The following is an 18,119-nucleotide window of genomic DNA, read 5'->3' as shown; positions in this document are numbered from 1 at the left end:
TGGCCCAATCCTCTAATTTGTCTAGGTCCCTCTGTATCTTATCCCTACCCTTCAGCGTATCTACCACTCCTCCCAGTTTAGTGTCATCTGCAAACTTGCTGAGGGTGCAATCTACGCCATCCTCCAAATCATTAATGAAGATAATGAACAAAACCCGCCCCAGGACTGATTCTTAGGGCAGTCTGCTTGATACAGGCTGCCAACTAGACATGGAGCCATTGATCACTACCCGTTGAGACTGACGATCTAGCCATTTTTCTATCCACCTTATAGTCCATTCGTTCAGCCCATACTTCTTTAACTTGCCGACAAAAATACTGTGGGAGACTATCAAAAGCTAAAGTCAAGGAATAGCACATCCACTGCTTTCCCCTCATCCACAGAGCAAGTTACCTCATCACAGAAGGCAGTTAGGTTCGTCAGGCCTGACTTGCCCTTGGTGAATCCATGCTGACTGTTCCTGATCACATTCCTCTCCTCTAAATACTTCAAGATTGATTCCTTGAGGACCTGCTCCATGATTTTTCCAGGGACTGTGCCAGCATTTCCCAATTGATGTAATTTTGGGGGTTGATTTCACCCCACCCCCCCTACCCAATGTGAAATGCTCACTGGGAAAAATCTGGATGGAAACAAATGTCCTTTCACTGTCCTGTTTCCCTAGGGCGTTGTCTCTGTGCAGTATGCAGGTCCCACCTCTGAGACCCTGAGCATGCTTTAGAGACCTTTTGCTGTAGAGAAGGGGCACTGCTAGGAAGCCGACCATCTCCTTTGCCTCTTGCCAGCTGCATCTACGCTGGTCACTGCAGTGCCTTGGCCAGAATGGTCCGAGTCCCTGCCCGTTCACAGCCAGTGTATTGTTCTGATCCCCGGGCGCTGGGTCCAGGCAGCATTTTCCCCAGGAATTGATGGGAGAAGGGGTGTTTGAATGTGCAGAGGGGGTGGTGAGACCAGGAGGGCAAAGATAGGGGTGAGCTTTATGACACCAATGTAATAATTTGAAAAACACATGACAGTTTTCGATTTCTAAAACAAAAAATGTTTAAAATGTATTTAATTTAAATTGACTAGTGAAAAATTAATTATAATATAATAAAAATGTTTAGGACAGAAACTCCCTGAGCTAACGACCTCTTGAGATAGCACTGAAACGAGATAACGACCATGGCAAATAATGCATTTTAAAAACCTTGGTCTCCTAGGAAACGTATATTGATATAAGTTTCCCAGTTACAAATCTAGCATTCTGGAGCCAAGTCCCTAAAACATACTAATCTAGTTGTCCCAAGAACAAGAAATATATGTTAATTCCTTCTATATGTGCATAAACTGTCATGGAATTTCACTAAAAAAAGAGGAGCTAAGCTCTCTCTGTGGCCAGCTTCGTACGTTTTTGTTGGCAAGGTGATTTGGCGCTACCTCTCAACCCCACATTTTAAACATCATAAAACACCAATAAACACCAGCATTTGAATTTCTGATGATTTATTGTTGTTTATAAATCATCATTTGAAACGATTAGGTCGGCCAGCATCGCCAAAACGAACGCGCCGATACTGTCGGAACAAACACAGCTGTGTGAGGAAGCTTGTCTTTGCTCAGACTTTTCAAACCTATTCTGCTTTTTCAGATACAAGTATTTGATCATATATCTGCTTTTAAAGTGTGTAGTAATGTTTCCATTTCAGTTCAGATTTCCAACCACCAACTAAATGGAATTGTTTTCCAACTAGAAAATTAAAACCCCTCCATCTAGCTGGAAAACGACTAAATTGGCAACGCTACGTGTTGACGGTAACTAGTTAACCACTCGGGGTTGTGGGGGAGTTCAGGTGTAGGGAAACCTCTGGTTCCAGGTTTCCCCCCTGAGGGAAAAGAGCCCCAAACCGTCATTGCTGCTGTTGAGCAGAAACCCCTTTCCTTTCAGATTAGTCTGGATGTGTTGTTCTTTCTAATGAAACAAACTTACCATTGGGCCTAACTGATCTGTCCATGTGCCCCCACCTGGAGGATCTGTGTCTAATGGGATGGGAGGGGGCCTCCCAAGGGGCCAACCCTGCCCTATAATCACCCTTTTACACCTTAGGCCATGGACATGGAAGTTCTTTCTTGTCTGTTTCCCCTTGTAGGCCCCCTCCTGGTTTAATAACACAAGGGGCCGCTTGCTGCCTCTCTCCTTCCAAAAATCTCTCTCTGCTGGAGTGAACAGCTCCCTCCCTGGCTTGCCCCTTTCCCATCTGTGATGAAGTGGGACTGTTCTTAATGTTTCCTCTGAATACTGTGTGGGTGCCTTAGTTTCTGGCCAACGCTCTGTCTCCATGGCAACTAATGGCCTGGGCCCTTCCCCGCTACAAGGGGATGGCTAAAGGTGTGGGAGAACAAAGAGATCAGGTGACGGGGAAAGAGACAAAGGCCAGAAAGGAGGGGCTGGAGGAGGTTTCAGTTTGGGGCTGGCTGGGGACAGGAAGTGAGGGTAGACGTGTGTGTCTGCCTCGCTGGGCCCCAGAATGGACCCGGCTGAGGGTCTGGTTCTCTGTACCTTCCAGCTCTGTTTTAGACTGTGTTCCTGTCATCTAATAAACCTCTGTTTTACTGGCTGGCTAAGAGTCACATCTGACCGCGAAGCGAAGTGCGGGTGCGTGCAGGACCCTCTGGCTTCTGACTCACTGTGGGAAGTGCACGGAGGGGCATGTGCTGAATGCTCCAAGGAGAGACCCAGGAGGTGACGCCGTGTGAGCTTCTTGCCCTGAAGACAGTCTACTCCAAGGGAGAGGAGGCTCCCCAAAGTCCTGACTGGCTTTGTGGGGAGTAGTTCCAAAGCATCACCCGGGGACTCCATGACACCATATCCTAGCCTGCCAGTGCCAGTGGGTTCATCCCTTCGTGTTGCACGCAGTCTGCACCAGACCTGTCCTCTAGGAATTTCTGCCTGGTCCCAGGACTCACAAGCCCTTCACTCAGCCCCACAGCCCTGCTGGAGGTGGGCTTTGAAGCCCCTTGCTAGGCCGTATGACTACTGCCCGTGCTACCAGCTGTGTAGTGTATCCTGCTCGTCGCCTCTGAAGGGCCCCTTTCGTCCCCAGGAACACTTCTCCCCACAGCTCCCTGTGCACCAGGATCCAGACCCGAGCGTCCACCTGGGACCAGTTCCTCATGGCTCCTACTGGACTGGCCCCTTTGGGTCACATGAGAGAGCTATAAGGGTGCTGGCAGGGTCCCAGCTGTCTGTCCAGCTGAGCGTCTGCCATATATCACACACTGCTCATCCAACAGGGCAGCGGTGCTGGAACCTCCCATTGGCTGCTGCATCCACCTCGAGGCTCACGGGGTGCTGGAACTGGCAGTGCTGAGCATGCAGGTGAGTGCAGCCCAGGGGAGCTCCAGAATGGCCTTTGTTTCAGTGTAGCCTCCTGTCACAGGCGCTCTGGGTCTGGTGACATTAGAGCGGTTGTTAACCATGAACCCTTGGCCAGCCTGTGCAGGGAGCTTCAGTGCCTGGGATTCCCAGAAGGGAAAGATCTCGCTGTCTATGAACTTGCCGAGTGGTTTGAGTGGCTCTGGGGTCAGTTGTGCCCAGTGCTGCAGATCCTATGGAGAGCACTGAGCCCATGTGCTGTGAAACGTCACCGCTGGGACGGGGACCTGGGGAGGAGGCACAGCTCTGAACTCAACACCTCGGGTCTTCAAAGCCCAAACCTGCTGTCATCGCAGCTGGGCTCTTGCAGGGACGCTGCTCTCCTAGTGGCTGTAGGATCCCTTGAAGTTCAGCCTCTGGCTTTGACGTTATAACTCAGTGGGCCCAGATTGGGGCTCAGTGGGTGAAGAGTGGCAGCAGCCAGTCCCCTCTGCACTGGTGATGTGACCGGCTGTTGGTGTGCTTCCTCCTCGTCTCTGAAAGGAGAGGTGTGTCACACTGGGTATGATGGCTGGGCATTTGTATCAGCTCCCCCCAGCCCCCGCCAGACTGCCTGCTGTCCCAGGCAGCTACCATTGTCTGCTGGTATCATTATGTGACCTTGGCAGTGTGCACCTACCCCATGCCTCAGTGTTCCCGAGTATGAAAACTGGTATCAGCCCCCCTTTGCACAGTGCTTCAGGGAAGGCGCTCGGGAGGCAAAGCATTTCTGCATTACCAGGGCTGGAAGCGTGTCTGTTGGGTCTGTGGAGATCCCATGTAGGGGGGACAGGGGAGAGGGCTCTGGAGGAGTGTCGTGGGGCTGCCCAGGTTCTCTGCGCTGGGTTCTGCAGGAGCCCTTGGGCTCTCCAGCTTCGGCCCTGTTCTGCTGCTTATTCATGGATTCTGAGGGGATCAGCACAGTCACTGGGCCTGACCTCCTTGCTGAACGGGTGCATGCCATCGGCTGGGGAGTGAGGGCTGGGAGCAGGCCGCCGCTGAGCCTCGCAGGCAGCAGTGAGCTGCATGCATTGGGGTCGCCACAGCAGAGTGTGGGTGCTCCCTGGGCACTATGGCCCATGCTCCAGAGAGAACACGAGGCCTTTGTTGGATACGCAGCAGGTTATCCTGTCCCCTTTCCCCTCCTGCCCTCAATCCTCCTCCTTCCCGAGAACTCGCTTCCTGAAGCCCCAGCATGCTATGGGGGAGGCAGGCTGGGTGGAGGTGGCTGGGCAGTGTGGAAGGGCCCACAGGCCTGTGCTGTCTGCAGATCTGGCCTGCGCCCATCTCTGCCTTTCCAGGCCAGCAGGAGAGAGGAGGAAGTCGTGGGGGCAGCTGCAGAACAAAGGGCAAGTGTTAAAGTCGGTTGCATGTCAGCTGCCTGAGGGGGCAGCGCTCAGAGCTGGATAGTGCCCGTGGGACGAGGAGCTGCAAGGCCATATGGAGCATCCACTGGAGCAAACCCAGCGGGATGAGCTGTGCTCTCCCTTGGCGTGGGGGCCGGGTACCACTGTCCTGGAGCAAACCAGCACGTGTGGTCTTCTTCCACCACACCCTGGCACATTGCAGGGCTGTAACGATGCTGGTTCTGGCGGGACCCAACTGAGAGTGCCAATTCAGGACAAATTGCTTAAAACAGGGAAGTTACCGCCCAAGGCTGGGGTTTTTTCACCTCTAAGGCAAACCAAACCAGACAGACTAAGAACACTTTGGTTTCACCCCACTGGCTAACCACAAGTCACACAAGCAATTCCCTTAGACACTCCAGTTTCCCAGTATCACCACCAGTGCCACTCGTTATGGGGACAAATGGTTATGAAAACCAATACCCAAGTAAAAGAAAAAAGGTTCTCCTGATCCCGAAGGACCAAGCCCCAGACCCAGGTCAATATACAAATCAGATCCTACCCACAAATCACGCTGTTGCCAGACGTTTAGAATTTAAAAGCTAAAGGTTTATTCATAAAAGGAAAAGATATAGATGAGAGCTAGAATTGGTTAAATGGAATCAATTACATACAGCAATGGCAAAGTTCTTAGTTTCAGGCTTGTAGCAGTGATGGAATAAACTGCAGGTTCGAATCAAAGTCTCTGGAGAACATCCACAGCTTGGAAGGGTCATTCAGTCCTTTGTGGAGAGCTTCCCTGTAGCAAAGTCCCTCCAGATGTATGAAGCAGGATTGAAGACCAGATGGAGATGAGGCATCAGCCTATTATAGTCTTTTCCAGGTGTAAGAACACCTCTTTGTTCTTACTGTGGAAAATTATAGCAAAATGGAATCTGGAGTCACATGGGCAAGTTCCTGCATACAGGCCTATCTGCCTTCTCTCAGTGGGTCAGTTGTATAGCAGATGGTCCTTAATGGGCCATCAAGCAGGCTTGGCAGAGCTAACACCAACTGGTCTGGGATGTTTCCCAGAAGCATAGCATAAGTTTGAAATACAGACGGTATAGAGCCAATATTCATAACTTCAACTACAAAATTGATACACACATATAGACAGCATAATCATAACCAGCAGTTCATAACCTTGTCTTAGACCCCTCATTTGACCTCCTTTATGCAAGATTTGGTGCCACTACAGGACCTTGCTTGCAACCATGTTCTATACGGTCCCTGTTCAAGTCAATAACATGACAAGGGCTGCGTGTGGGACTTGAGGGAGACCAGGACACAGCCACACTCACTGGGGCAGCTCACTGTGTCCAGTGTGGGGCAGCATAGGGGTGGGCAGCATGAGCTTACCAGTGCTCATGGCTCCTTGGGGTGATGGATGCCTGTGGCTCCCCGAGACACTGGGGAAGTGGCTAAGCTGGGAAGAAACTGTTCTCTTGGAAATAAAATCTCTGCCGTGTGTTAGCCTGTAAGTCTGTAGGACGCCCCAACTCCCTGGAGGGCCATGGTCCCTGCACCTGCCGGCTGGCCACACTGCCCCATGGCGCATGCCAGGCCTGGGCACTCCAACCTTCTACAGCCATGCAGGGTGGAGTGGCTCCCTGGCTTTGCATGCAGTCTCTGCAGGAGGGAGGTGGGATCTCTGTTCTGTTTGTGCCAGTGGATCTAAGGATCTGTGTGGGCTCCCCTCTTGGAGCAGCGTCACTAGCCTGCTTCCTTCCTGTGCGATGCCATGGCATTGGCACATGGTGCCATGCAGGATGCTGTTGTGCCCATGCCCAGGGCTAATACTGAGCCCCTGATCCAATCCATGGGCTGCTGTAGGTGACTGGGGCAGAGGCAGGGGGAAGCCGTGGAGGTGTCTAGTTCTGCGCATCACTGAAGGTGCGATCAGTCCCGCTCCACTGCAAACAGAACAAGCCGAGAGCAGCTCCTTCCCCCAGAGCCCAGCTGCTCCCTGGCTTCCTGCCAGAGGGGCCAGCAGCAGCAGCCACTTATGGGGCTTGGGTTCCAGGGCACAGCTCTCCTGCTGCCAGCTCTGTGCTCAACCCAGGGGCTAACTCGCCGTCCTGCAGTGTCTAGGCAGAGGGTGCATGTGCATTTGCTAACGCCGGTGCTAGCAGCATCAGGAGCCCCAGCGTGGGGTACTGCTGGCACCACTTGGGTTTCTAACACCATGTTTATCACCCCTGCATGGGGCAGGGATAGACGATTGTGCTAGATTTCCAGCTCTGTGCTGGTGCCTCCAGCATTGCAAACCCTGGCGCAGCTGGCATTAGCCGCGCTGAAAGGGCAGGTCCATTTCTCAGCAGAGCTAACGCCTGGGAAGCTCTGTGTCCAGCTGAAAGCGCAGGGAGGCTGAATGGACTCATTGAGCCAGGATTCCTTCGGGCCGCGGGCCCTAGTGCTGAGCAGCTTGCAGACAGAGTCGGCCCTGGGATCTCCTCTGAGCACCGGCACTCGCGACCTCTACCTTCAGTCTGAGTGATCCGTGGCCCACCACAGCACAGCCCTGGGACGCTGTGTCCAGGAGCTGGTTTGGGTGGAAGAGCGCCAACCCCACTTCCTGCCACACTGGCGTTTCCACGCAGCCGTGGACCACGCCCAGCCCAGGGGAGCTTGGGAGAGATGACGGCCCCAGCCTGAGCGGGGCTGGTGGATTTGAACGGCGCCTGCCCACTTGGTGTAATGACATGGAGCCGTGCTCTTAGTTAATTGCTAGTTCAGGCCTGGGAGCTCTCGGGGAGAGAATGAGCTCTTCTGGTGGCTGGAGCTTTCTGAAGTTGCATTCCCAGCTTAGCCCTGGCAAGGGCCTTTGCTTTTCCTTGACGCGCTTAAAACATTAGTGGTTTGGAGCTTTTTACAGCTGGAACTTTCTCAATAAGCGTCTAGGAAACCAGCGTCTGGTGCGTAATAGGGGTGGGCACCAGCTGATCCGCCCCGCTGGAACGCCACTAACCTCAGGGCCCAGCTGGGGGCCGTCTGCCAAGTGGCAACCAGCCAGAGCTGGTTAACGAGAGCTAATCCTCTGCCCTTCCTCTGGAAAGGGACTTTTTGGAAATGGCGGCGGGTGTGGGGGGGTGTATGTGTGTGTCTGCGTCTCACTGCCTCTGGATCGAGTGGGCTCAGCTGACAATAAGCAGAAGCGGTCTCTGCTAGGGCATAGAGGGGCCCTCCTTGTGGCCTGGGATCCCCAAGGAGCCTGCCCTAATATCTGTGAGCCCACGCCATGGCCCTGGTTTGCACAGGTGCCGCAGGAGAGAGCTCTGGAGTGCTCTGGCTGCCCTTCTCCATGCACCAGCTGAACTGGCTTTGCCTCTGCCAGCCCTATAGACTCCAGCCCACTGCCAGAACCAGGCTGGCCCTGCAGAGCCAACAGGAGGACCAAGCAGACAGCTGTTTTCGTTTGCGTTCATGGGCGGGGGAGCTAGTGCATGCACAAACAAGCGGGAAGGGGCCATTTCACATCATGATTTCTCAGAGCAGAACCAGGCTTTTTAACTGGGCTTTTCCTCTTGAAAGCACTATGCATACATTAGCCCTTGCTGGTCCTGTGAGCTAGGCCAATGGTATTTGACTGGGGAAACTGAGGCACAGAGGTTGTGCTTTACTCAAAGCCACAGCAAGTCAGGACTGGGACACAGGGGTTCCCAACTCTCTGGCCTTTGCTCAGACCCCCCGCCCAACCTCCATGGCTACAGGGGGCTGAACAGGGTTTTGGAAGCTTCTGGCCATGCCTGGGGCCCAGTGTTTATTGGGTCTGGCTGAGTAGAAAAGGCCTTTGTGTTGGGTTGGGCTAAGAGACCATCTGCAAAGTCCTAGGATGAAACAAGCTCCTCTCTTCCCTACCTCGCTGCGCTGCCTTGGCCGGCATTGCTCTGGCTGGAGATGTCCCTGGGCAGGGGTGGCACGGCTGTGTGACTGCACTGCCAGCGTGGCATAGCCTCCTGCCAGTGCTCCCCTCCCCTCGCCACGACCAGAGCTGACAGGGTGCAGAGTGGGGGCTGTAGTGTTTCCCAGCCATGTTGCGCCCAGCTGTGCTCCTGTTGCTGGGAATAGCGCATCCTCCCGAGTTAGACTGGCCAGCGACTTTCTGCCCGGAAAAGTGACTGTGTGAAACTGGCCCCTTCCTGTGGCACAGACTGGCCCAGAGCTGTGCTGTTAGTGCTCCTGTGGGCCTGCGCGGCCAGCCCGGCTTGAAGGAAGGCGCTAATGCCTGGCCCACTTCATGCAGCAGCAGCGGCATTGCGTGCTGAGCTCAGCAACACATGTGCAAACCCAGTGAAGGTCACGGGAGAGACTTCATTACTGGGGCTCAGCGAGACGTGAGGAACCTGGCCTGGCTCTTGGTTCTCAGACAGATTATGCAGGGCTGGCGGATCAAACTCGTGTGGCTCTGCCAGGCTGTGCACGCCCCTACTGCTGTGCAAATAGTGATCATTGGGTCTCCTTTGTGTTTTTCAGAGCATCCAGGGTCATGAAAACAACAAGGATTCCAGGCTGCTCTGGATGAACGCCAGCGATTACATCCTCTCCGTAGGATTCAGCCAGGTACGGCCCCCTGCTCGCCCCAGCACACTTAGCTAGGATTGTTCCTTCACTAGGGCTTTCTACCGCCTCGCTCCTGTGCAGATGGTGCCATGGGTCTGCCGATCACTCTGTACATCCCTCCCCTAAGGGGCAGCTGGTTCTGTAGGGGAGGCCAGCTCACCCACCACATCTTGAATGAAGCGAGAGCAAGTGGAATATTGGCAGAGTGCTGTGCCCACCTCCTGGGCTTTCCAAGTTCCCTGGCAGTGGTAGCAGCCAAGTAGAACAGCCAGGCCGACACTTTGTCATTTCCCCTCTGAGGGGCTGCCTGAAACTCTCGCCATCTGGGGAGAATGAGGAGACGAGGTGACCCTGCCAGGATTTGAACCTGCAGATATGAGGGGGACTAGGGCTCTGAGCAGGGCTAGACAACACCGAGCCCAGCTCCCCTGTGCTGCCTGCTTCTGCCATATGCTGCAGCGCTCTGCTGTGGTGCTTGGAGTACACCAGGAGCAGACTTGTGGGAAGGGCTAGCGTGGCCGAGCCCACGCTGCGCTGGAGCAGGGTGTGCTGAGCGGGGAGCTAGTATTAAGCTCCATCCCCAGTGGCCGCGTGCACGCGAAAGGCCCTGAGCTCAGCGTGTGTTGCCGTTTGCTTGCAGGGCCATGTGCCGGGCGGTTACTCTGGATGCAGCCTGCGTGCCGGGATCTGAGCGCTCCCGCTGGCCTGTGCACAAAGTGACAGCTGCTGACCCATCACCGTGCCCATATTTTCACCCTCTGGGCAGTGGGGTGGAGCTAGGGAAAGCGACAAAGTCCATTGGGAATAGTTAATCCCGACCTGTGGCATGCAAGCGAGCAGCGAGCCCCGGGGGAGCAGGCTCACCAGTGCCCACTGAAGCAGCAGCCGGGGTAGGCTTGAGAGAAATGGCTTGGAGTCGGCCTCCGTCACCTCTCGGCTCCCCCAGCCCCTCTGACCCCACTGCCCATCCTTGGCACCACTGAGTGCTGCACTGAAGATGGCCAGGAGCCGCAGGGCTTCACCCCTTGGTGTCTGCCTCTCTGCTAGTGCACTCCACGGGGATGGATTCCCCTTGGAACAGTGCCTGATGGGCGGCTGAGCCTGCCACGTGCCGTGGAAGATGCAAGGAGAGGGCGCCAGGCAAAGTCCTCGCTGTCTAGGGAACACGTTCCCCTGAATGCAGAACATATCGGGGTCCCCTCTCCTTGGGGGGAGGTTCATGACTGCCTGCCCAGGCTGCCCGTCCCTTTCAGAAAGAGAAAGAGGATTGCACGCTTTCATTGCCTGCTCCCTCAACAGCATAGCCCAGGGTTCCCCACAGCATAGCCTGTCCCAGGATTCACTGGGGTCACCCGTCTTCACTTTTGTCCAGAACTTGCTGCTTTTGAGCCCCGTGTGGGGGTGGTTCCCTGGTGTCTCACCCCACAAAAAGGCTCCCACTTGTGTCCCGTTGCTGGAGGTTCAGCATGAAAGCCCCTGCCCTGCAGCCCTCCGCCTCTAGTCCCTGCTCCTCAAAGCCAACCGCCATTAGGCCTGCAGCTTCTGTGGCGGCTGCTCACGCCTGCATGTGGGCTTGGGAGAGGGAAAACCCCAAATGGCAGGGGGAACCACTCCCCAGCAGGGAAGGCGTCTGGTTTGATCTCATTGGGCCGCGCCCAGGGGCTTCAGAGCCATAGGCACAAACCCCCATGCTGTGCATCCCACGAGGGACTGGCTGTGCTTCTAGGGCCACCTCATTGCCACTTCTGGCTGCAGCAGCTGGTGGTGCTGCCCCCAAAGCACTGCGGCTTGGAGCCCAGCACCTGGCCATGTGTATGCGTGTGTCTGTATGGGCACGTGTGTGTGTGCATGTGTGTGTGCGTGTGTGTGTGTGTGTGTACATGTACACGACCCATAAGCATGTGTCTTTCTGCTCTTGCAGATGAGGGAGCGTGAGGTGAAGCTGTGGGACACACGGCGATTCAACAGCTCGCTCGTCTCCTTCGCGCTGGACACCTCCTCAGGGTAGGAGTGCGTCCCCCGGTCCCAGCACAGGGGGTGGCGTGAGGGACCGTGCTGCTGACAGTGGGGGGCTCTGAGCTCTGTCTGTGCTGTGTGGGGTTGGGTTTGCATCTGGCCGAGCCAGGAGGGATGTTCCCAGTGAGACGTGCCAGGCTGCAGCTGGCCATTGTAACAAGGCTGCCTGCCCCTTCCCGGGCCTGGGGGCAGGGCCCCTCCAAGCACAGACGCTTGGGCTGGAAAGGGGCACAAAGGTTGAGGGAGCTGCAGGAAGCAAGCTGGGCCCTGTGGCAGGCCCTGGAGCTGGGTATCCCAGATGAGCTGCCGGAGCAGGGAAGGGAAGGAGCTGTTGGGTTGATGTTGAACCGTTGAGGTTAGGGGGGCACAGAAGATGGTTGGTGCAGCCCATGAAGGGGCCTGAGTAGACTCTGGGCATGGTGTTAGCCAGGCCAACAGCCCACCTCTGTGTCCAGAGCCCTCTGCCGTGAGAGGCAGTGAAAATGCGTGCGGTGGCTTGTAACTTTAGCATTGCCAGCACTGGGCATGAGCAGATGCTGGCTGCCCACTGGAAATGCCTCGGTGCTCCCAGCCCCCTTCACTGACCCGCCCCAGCGCTCCAGATGTGCAATCACTTTCCCTCCCCCAGCAGCGCCCAGCTGTGTGGGGTGAAGAGCAGGGATTGGGGGGTGGAGTGGGGCAGGTGCTGGTGCCAGGGGAGGCGTGGCAATGCCGGGGGAGATGCTGGTGCTAGGGGAGGTGTGGCAATACTGGGGAGGGGTGTGGGGGAGATGCGGGTGCCAGGGGAGGCGTGGCAGTGTCAGGGGAGGGGCATGGGGAGATGTTGGTGCCAGGGGAGGAGTGGCAATGCTGGGGGAGATGCTGGTGCTGTGGGAGGTATGGCAATACTGGGGAGGGGCGTGGGGGAGGTGCTGGTGCCGGGAGAGGTGTGGCAATACCTGGGAGGGGCATGGGGGAGATGCGGGTGCCAGGGGAGGTGTGGCAGTGTCGGAGGAGGGGCATGGGGAGATGCTGATGGCAGTGAGAGGTGGCAATGCCGGGGGAGATGCTGGTGCCGGAGGAGGTGTGGCAATTCTGGGGGAGATGCTGCTGCTGGTAGAGGTGTGGCGATGTGGGGGAGGTGTGGCAATGCTGGGTAGGGATGTGGGGGAGATGCTGGTGCCGGGGGAGGTGTGGCAATGCTGGGGAGGGATGAGGGGGAGATACTGGTGCCGGGGGAGGTGTGGCAATGTTGGGTAGGGATGAGGGGGAGATGCTGGTGCCGGGGGAGGTGTGGCAATGCTGGGGAGGGATGTGGGGGAGATGCTGGTGCCGGTGGAGGTGTGGCAATGCCCGGAGAGATGCTGGTGCTGGGGGAGGTGTGGCAATGCAGGGGAGATGTTGGTGCTGGGGGAGATGTGGCAATGCCGGGGGGAGTATGGGGGAGATGCGGGTGCCGGGGGAGGTGTGGCAATGCCAGGGGAGATGCTGGTGCCGGGGGAGGTATGGTAATGCCGGGGGAGATGTTGGTGCTGGGGGAGGCATGGCAATGCTGGGGAGGGGTGTGGGGGAGATGCTGGCACTAAAGGGAGGCCTGGCAGTGCTGTCACTAGAGGCAGGCAATGAATAGGACACAGATGCCAGGGGAGGACGGGCCCAGTGCCGCAGCACCCAGTGAATGACGCCAGCCTCTGCTTGCTGCAAAGTCAAGGGGACACTGACGCAAGGGGGGTGGGGTCTCTCCGGCTCCCCTTTACTTCTTGCTCGGGCAGCGCTGGATAACATCTTCTCTGCGTGCCCCATTTCACGCTGCTCGCTGGGACCCAGGGGCAAACTTCCAGTGCCTCCTGTTCTGGGTCCCGGGCAGGAGAGTGCTGGGGAGGCTGGATGCCAGGGGGAGAGTGCGGCATGTGGCAGGTTTCCTCAAATCTCCTTGGCTGGGGAAACTCCTCCGGGGCAGATCCCTCTCCTCCTGCCTGTGCAGCCAGTGCATGGTGCTCTAACCGTTCAGAGATGCCCCCGACCGTGCACACAGCTCTGGGCCAGCATACGGCAAAATCCCCCTGTGGGGTCACCTGGCCATGGCCCAGCGGGTGCCAGCAGAAATTCCGCCATGCACAGGGACATGTTCAGGGTACCCTACTGAAGCCCCAGACCAGTCTTGCAGGGGCCAGCAGCTCCAGGAACAGGCTGCAGTCATCCTGTTCTCCATTCCCTAGAGCCAGCTGTCTGGCTTCTCTCCCCTTCGCCCCAGGAGTGGTTTATGTAGGACCACAAAGTTCAGTCCGACTGGAAGTGCTGGAGGGAGGGTGCCCAGGGAGGATGCCCACCCCTTGCCCCCTCTGTTGGGAATGCTGGGCAGGGTCAAGTCACTGGTGACCCTTGCACTTTAGTGGCGCCAGTGGGGGCACTCAGCCGGGGGAAGGTGCCTGTATCTGGGAAATGCTGGGAGTTGGATGTTTGGAGAAAAGGAGATTCCATGGGGCAAGTGACCCAAACTGCCAGGTCCCTGCTCTGTTCTCTGTGTGGGACTGTGTCTGCCCGTCACCCAGAGACGCGTTTGGTGACTTGTGTCCTGCTCTATTTCTGGGGCCGGCACTCTGGGCATGACACTAACGCGCTGATTTGAGGTGCACATGGCGTTTGCTCACCCCCTGCTTGTGGGCTGTTTGGGAAAGGCGCATTCTTGGCCTTGGTGGGTCAGCGCTCCCCAAAAAAGCTGTGAAGTCAGCTGCGCCATCAGGACTGCAGAGACGACTGTGCTCCCTTCGACCTGGCATGACCTCTCCCACGCTGGGTTGGATTTATGGCCTTACAGAGAGCAGCAATTAGAGAAGGAAATTCATCTGTGGGGGAGAAAAACTCACCCTGAAGGGAGGGCCAGGTGGGCTGGGGGGCTCTTGCCCTGCCCCCAAATGAGGAATTGCAGCAGGGCTGGTCGGTTTCCCTTTGCTTGTCAGTTGCACGCTTGGGCTCTCTGTGCTAGTGAGAAGTTTCAATTTCTGGGTTAACACTGGGTCCATTGAGCAGACCTGCCCCCCATGCCATCTTCTTGCTACCCTGCTCTCTGTCCTGCAAGCACGCAGAGCATACGTGGGCATGGGGCTGGGTCCCATGGGGCTCAGGAACATTTCCGCTTTCCTGGTGACCATCTAGCCTTCCAAGGGCTGCTGATCTGCTCCGCTCCCATTGCTCCGTCACCAGCAGGCCGTGGTAATGGCTTCCTCCCTGTCCTTCTGGCAGGGCTCTCAGGTGGGCACCCTGTAGCCCCTTGCCCATACAGCCAGGATTTGTTCCCCTGTGTGAAGTTGAAGACGGAAAGTCGGGCAGGAGAGTGGGGGGTTCCTCTGGGTACACGTCTGAGTTTATTTCTCTGTTGCTCGCTCACTCCGAGCCAGGCCTCCCAGGCCGTGGTGGGTGCCCCGATACCCCAGGCTGCTGGGGAGCTGGGTCATGGGTGCTAGGCAGGCTGAGGCATCTGGCACTATGCCTCACCAATCTCAGCCCCTGCAGGGACCACAGTCCAAAGGTGAACAGCCCGGGTCCTACAGGAGGGCAGATTGATCCTGCCTGGCCTTAGGAATCTCTGCATGGATACAGTATCTCCCCTTCCCTCCGCTCCCCATGCTTAGGATAGGGCTAGACTCTGCCCTCTTCAGCGGCTGGAGGGTGGCCAGTGTGGGGCCGTGTCTGGATGCTGGTCAGTACCTGGCCCATGTCTGGGATAGCAGTGGCTGGTGCCAGGTTTCAGAGTGGGGGGTGGGGCTGGCTGCAGCAGAGGGGAAAGGTAGTGTGTCCAGGGGGCATCCCCTTGCGTATATACAGCTGGTCATGGCAGGTGCTGCCTGGCATGGTGCCCATTCTAGGAGAGGTCAGACGTACCTGTCGTGCGTTGGGGGGGAGCCAGGGCAGACTCAGCGGGGGGTGGAGTGGTGAACTGGCATCGCAAGGGAGGGCGGCTAGCTCAGCTCCTCCCCCACACACACCGTACTGGCAACGTGCATGAGGGGGAGTCAGGACAGACTGAGCGGGGGGTGGGGCAGTGAATTGGCATCGCAAGGGAGGGCGGCTAGCTCAGCTCCCCCCCCCCACACACACACACCGTACTGGCAACGTCCCACCAGCACAGCACAGCAGCAAGGGCTGCCATCTGTCAGGCGGCTCCTGAGGATCCTCCTACTTCCTCCCCTAGCAGTGGCTCTCCCTGCTCCCTCCCTGCGTCTCCTGGGCACAGCATTGCTGCCTTGGCCGGGATGGGAGGCAGCCCCAGGAGCACAATGATTAGCGGGTGCTGTCTCCAGCCTTGATTGAGGCATCTGTGGGGAGTTGTGGGGAAGGCACGGTTGGGCTCCCCCTCCTGTTGACAGGCGTTTGGGATGCATCCGTCAATTGTTGCTTGGCATGGGTCACCTCGGGAGCTGCCCAGGTCGCTCTTCAGGGGGAACGAGCCTCGGGCTGAGCTTTCCCCCGCCCCATCGCACAGGAGGGAAAGGCGGGGTGCAGGGCAGTAGGACTCAGGCTCTTTGCTGTATCAACCCAGTGACCATTCCCAGGGGCTCTGCCTTGTCACTGTCTCAGGCTGGGCGCTGGTCTCAGGGGATCTCGCTCTCTCACTCTTTCCGTCATTCTAGCTCCCCCGCACTACGTCCCTAGTGTCTGTTCTAGGCAGATCTCACTGCAGGTGCTTAAAGGGGATGACGGGAGAGACTGCACAGCAATGATTCCTTCCCTGAATTCAGGGGTCAGAAGTATGGGGGTTGCTGTCCCAGGTTCCACCCACAAGCGAGGACACTCGAGAACTCAAGCTGCCCATCACAGCAGACCGAAGATGGTCTCTCCTTTCTCGTGTGCTTTGGTCAGCAGTGAAATAGCTGACACATAAAATGTCATCATTACACTTCAGAGTTAACACTCATCTTTAAATTAGCTGGGTGGGTTTGGTGTTGTGGGTCTCATTGGGAAATCCAAGACTTTGGGTTTGGGCTTCCAAAGCTGCAGGGAAGGTTAGAGCCAAAACATCCACTAATGCTTGAAACAATCAGAATAGCTGTGCTGTGCTCCATGGGTCTGGCGCGCCCTCTTTTTAGACAGCCTCTCTTGGTGTGCGAGGAGCAGCGTCTGGAAGCGGAGAAGAGTTCCGTGCGACTTAGAACAGGTGGAAACATTTGGATTTTGGCTAATTGAGTGAGGATCCCTGTCATCAGAGGCAGCTCTGCCGCTCCCTGCAGGAACACAGGGGGGCGCTGTGAGAGTGCTGACTGTAGGTGCCAGGCCTGTAGGAACGGGCACTGCTCGGGCTGATCTCGCCTGCTGCCTGGAGACCTTTTCCTATCACCCCCACGCTGGCATCTCCCGCCCCTTGGGGCAGAGGAAATAGCTTGGTGAGAGAGTACGGTTCGGAGGCTCCTGCTCCGAAGGGCCCCCTGGCTCCAGCAGGAGAGGGAAGGAAATGCCCTCCAAAATCACACTCAAGCCCATAATTTGCCAGGTCTGCACAACCCGGCAGGAAACTGGGACCTGGTGCACGGGGCCAGAAATGTCGGGAGCTGCTGGCGCGAACACCTCACAGCTCAGCCAGTGGCTGGAAGATGCTGTTAGCAAGGTCTCTCCCGTTACCTCCTGGAAAGCACTGCTCCCCTTGCAGGCTGCTCTGTGCCGCTGGGATGGCTGGAACATCTGCTCCCCATGCCCAGCATAACTGGGCACCCTGCTGTTGCTACTGTTACTCAGCTGGCTGCCTGTCATCATCCTTGCACACCCTAGGGTGCCTCCTGCCACCCAGGGGTATCACATACCCGCACGCACAAGGGTGCTGGGCACTGCTGTCTGTTGTGTTTTCTATTGCTCAGTTCCTGTTTTACAAGCCCTATTGAGAACTCACATCCCAGGAAAGGATCGCTTGCTTTTGTCGACTGCAGATCTGGCTAAGGAGCTTGTCTTGGTAGAAATTTGCATTAGTAAAAATCTCTGAATGTTCCTTTGGCTGCTGACCCCAGAAATCTGCCTCTGCACCTAAGCCGATTCTTGTTTCAAGGCTCTTTAGAACCACTCTGGATTTAGGAGCCCTAATAATCCTCAGTCCAGACCTGCTGCTGCTGCGCAGAATGGATCTAATATCTGTACTTAGAATCCAGCAAGCCCAGTTCACGCTGGGCGAGGCCTCCCCAGCCCCTGCTAGCGTGCGCACGTGGATTGCTAAGGAAGGCAGCTGAGGGGTGTGTTGGAATTCAGCTTCTAAATTAGATCCAGAAGTGCCTTCCAGCTCTGCGGCTGTGTTTTTGTAGGTTGGGATTATTTTGGCTGCTGGGCTTTATCTGAGCTGGAGGAATGTGACTGGAAGGCTGTGTGCGCGGCTCCTATCTGTGTGTCACTTCAGGGGTTCACAGGGGCGCAACGGTATTGAAATCAGAGGTGATAAAAGGAATTGGGGGGAGGGAACAGTGGAGGGGTCAGGAGGCGAACTGATTAGAGAGGGGTGAGCCAGGGGCTCCGTCCTCCTGGGATGCACACTGCAGAACTGAGGGAGGGAGGGGTGTTTTTAGAAAGCAGCGCAGTTGGGCTGAAATAGGAAGGCGAGATTCCATTCCTCCCTCCCCCTCTCCCTCTAAATCTCTTTGAAATGACAAACCAGTGCAGGGTTTTGGCTTGTTACTTGCAAATGTGATAAGCAAATGCTGTTTTTCCTCTGCTGAAAACCTTCGGCTTAAGGCTCCTCCTTGGGCTGGTGCTGGGCCTGCGGTGCTGAGGACTGAGCAGAAGGCGCTAGCTGCTGTCAGTAACTG

At 56.6% G+C, this 18,119-nt stretch overlaps 1 protein-coding gene across 3 annotated transcripts in view; it reads left to right on the top strand.

The window, feature by feature from the left end:
* Positions 1-18,119, top strand: part of CORO7 (coronin 7) — a 182,941-nt gene that overhangs the window by 54,939 nt on the left and 109,883 nt on the right. For all 3 annotated transcript variants that reach the window (XM_050968142.1, XM_050968144.1, XM_050968143.1), the window contains 2 exons: positions 9,256-9,342; positions 11,264-11,346. In XM_050968142.1, the coding sequence (XP_050824099.1) occupies positions 9,256-9,342; positions 11,264-11,346 (170 nt within the window). The remainder of the gene's footprint in view (positions 1-9,255; positions 9,343-11,263; positions 11,347-18,119) is intronic.

The sequence above is a fragment of the Gopherus flavomarginatus genome, chromosome 9 (assembly GCF_025201925.1).
Source record: "Gopherus flavomarginatus isolate rGopFla2 chromosome 9, rGopFla2.mat.asm, whole genome shotgun sequence".
Classification (NCBI taxonomy): Eukaryota; Metazoa; Chordata; order Testudines; family Testudinidae; genus Gopherus; species Gopherus flavomarginatus.
The sequence above is the reverse complement of the archived record's forward strand: the minus strand, read 5'-3'. Positions and strand labels throughout refer to the sequence as shown.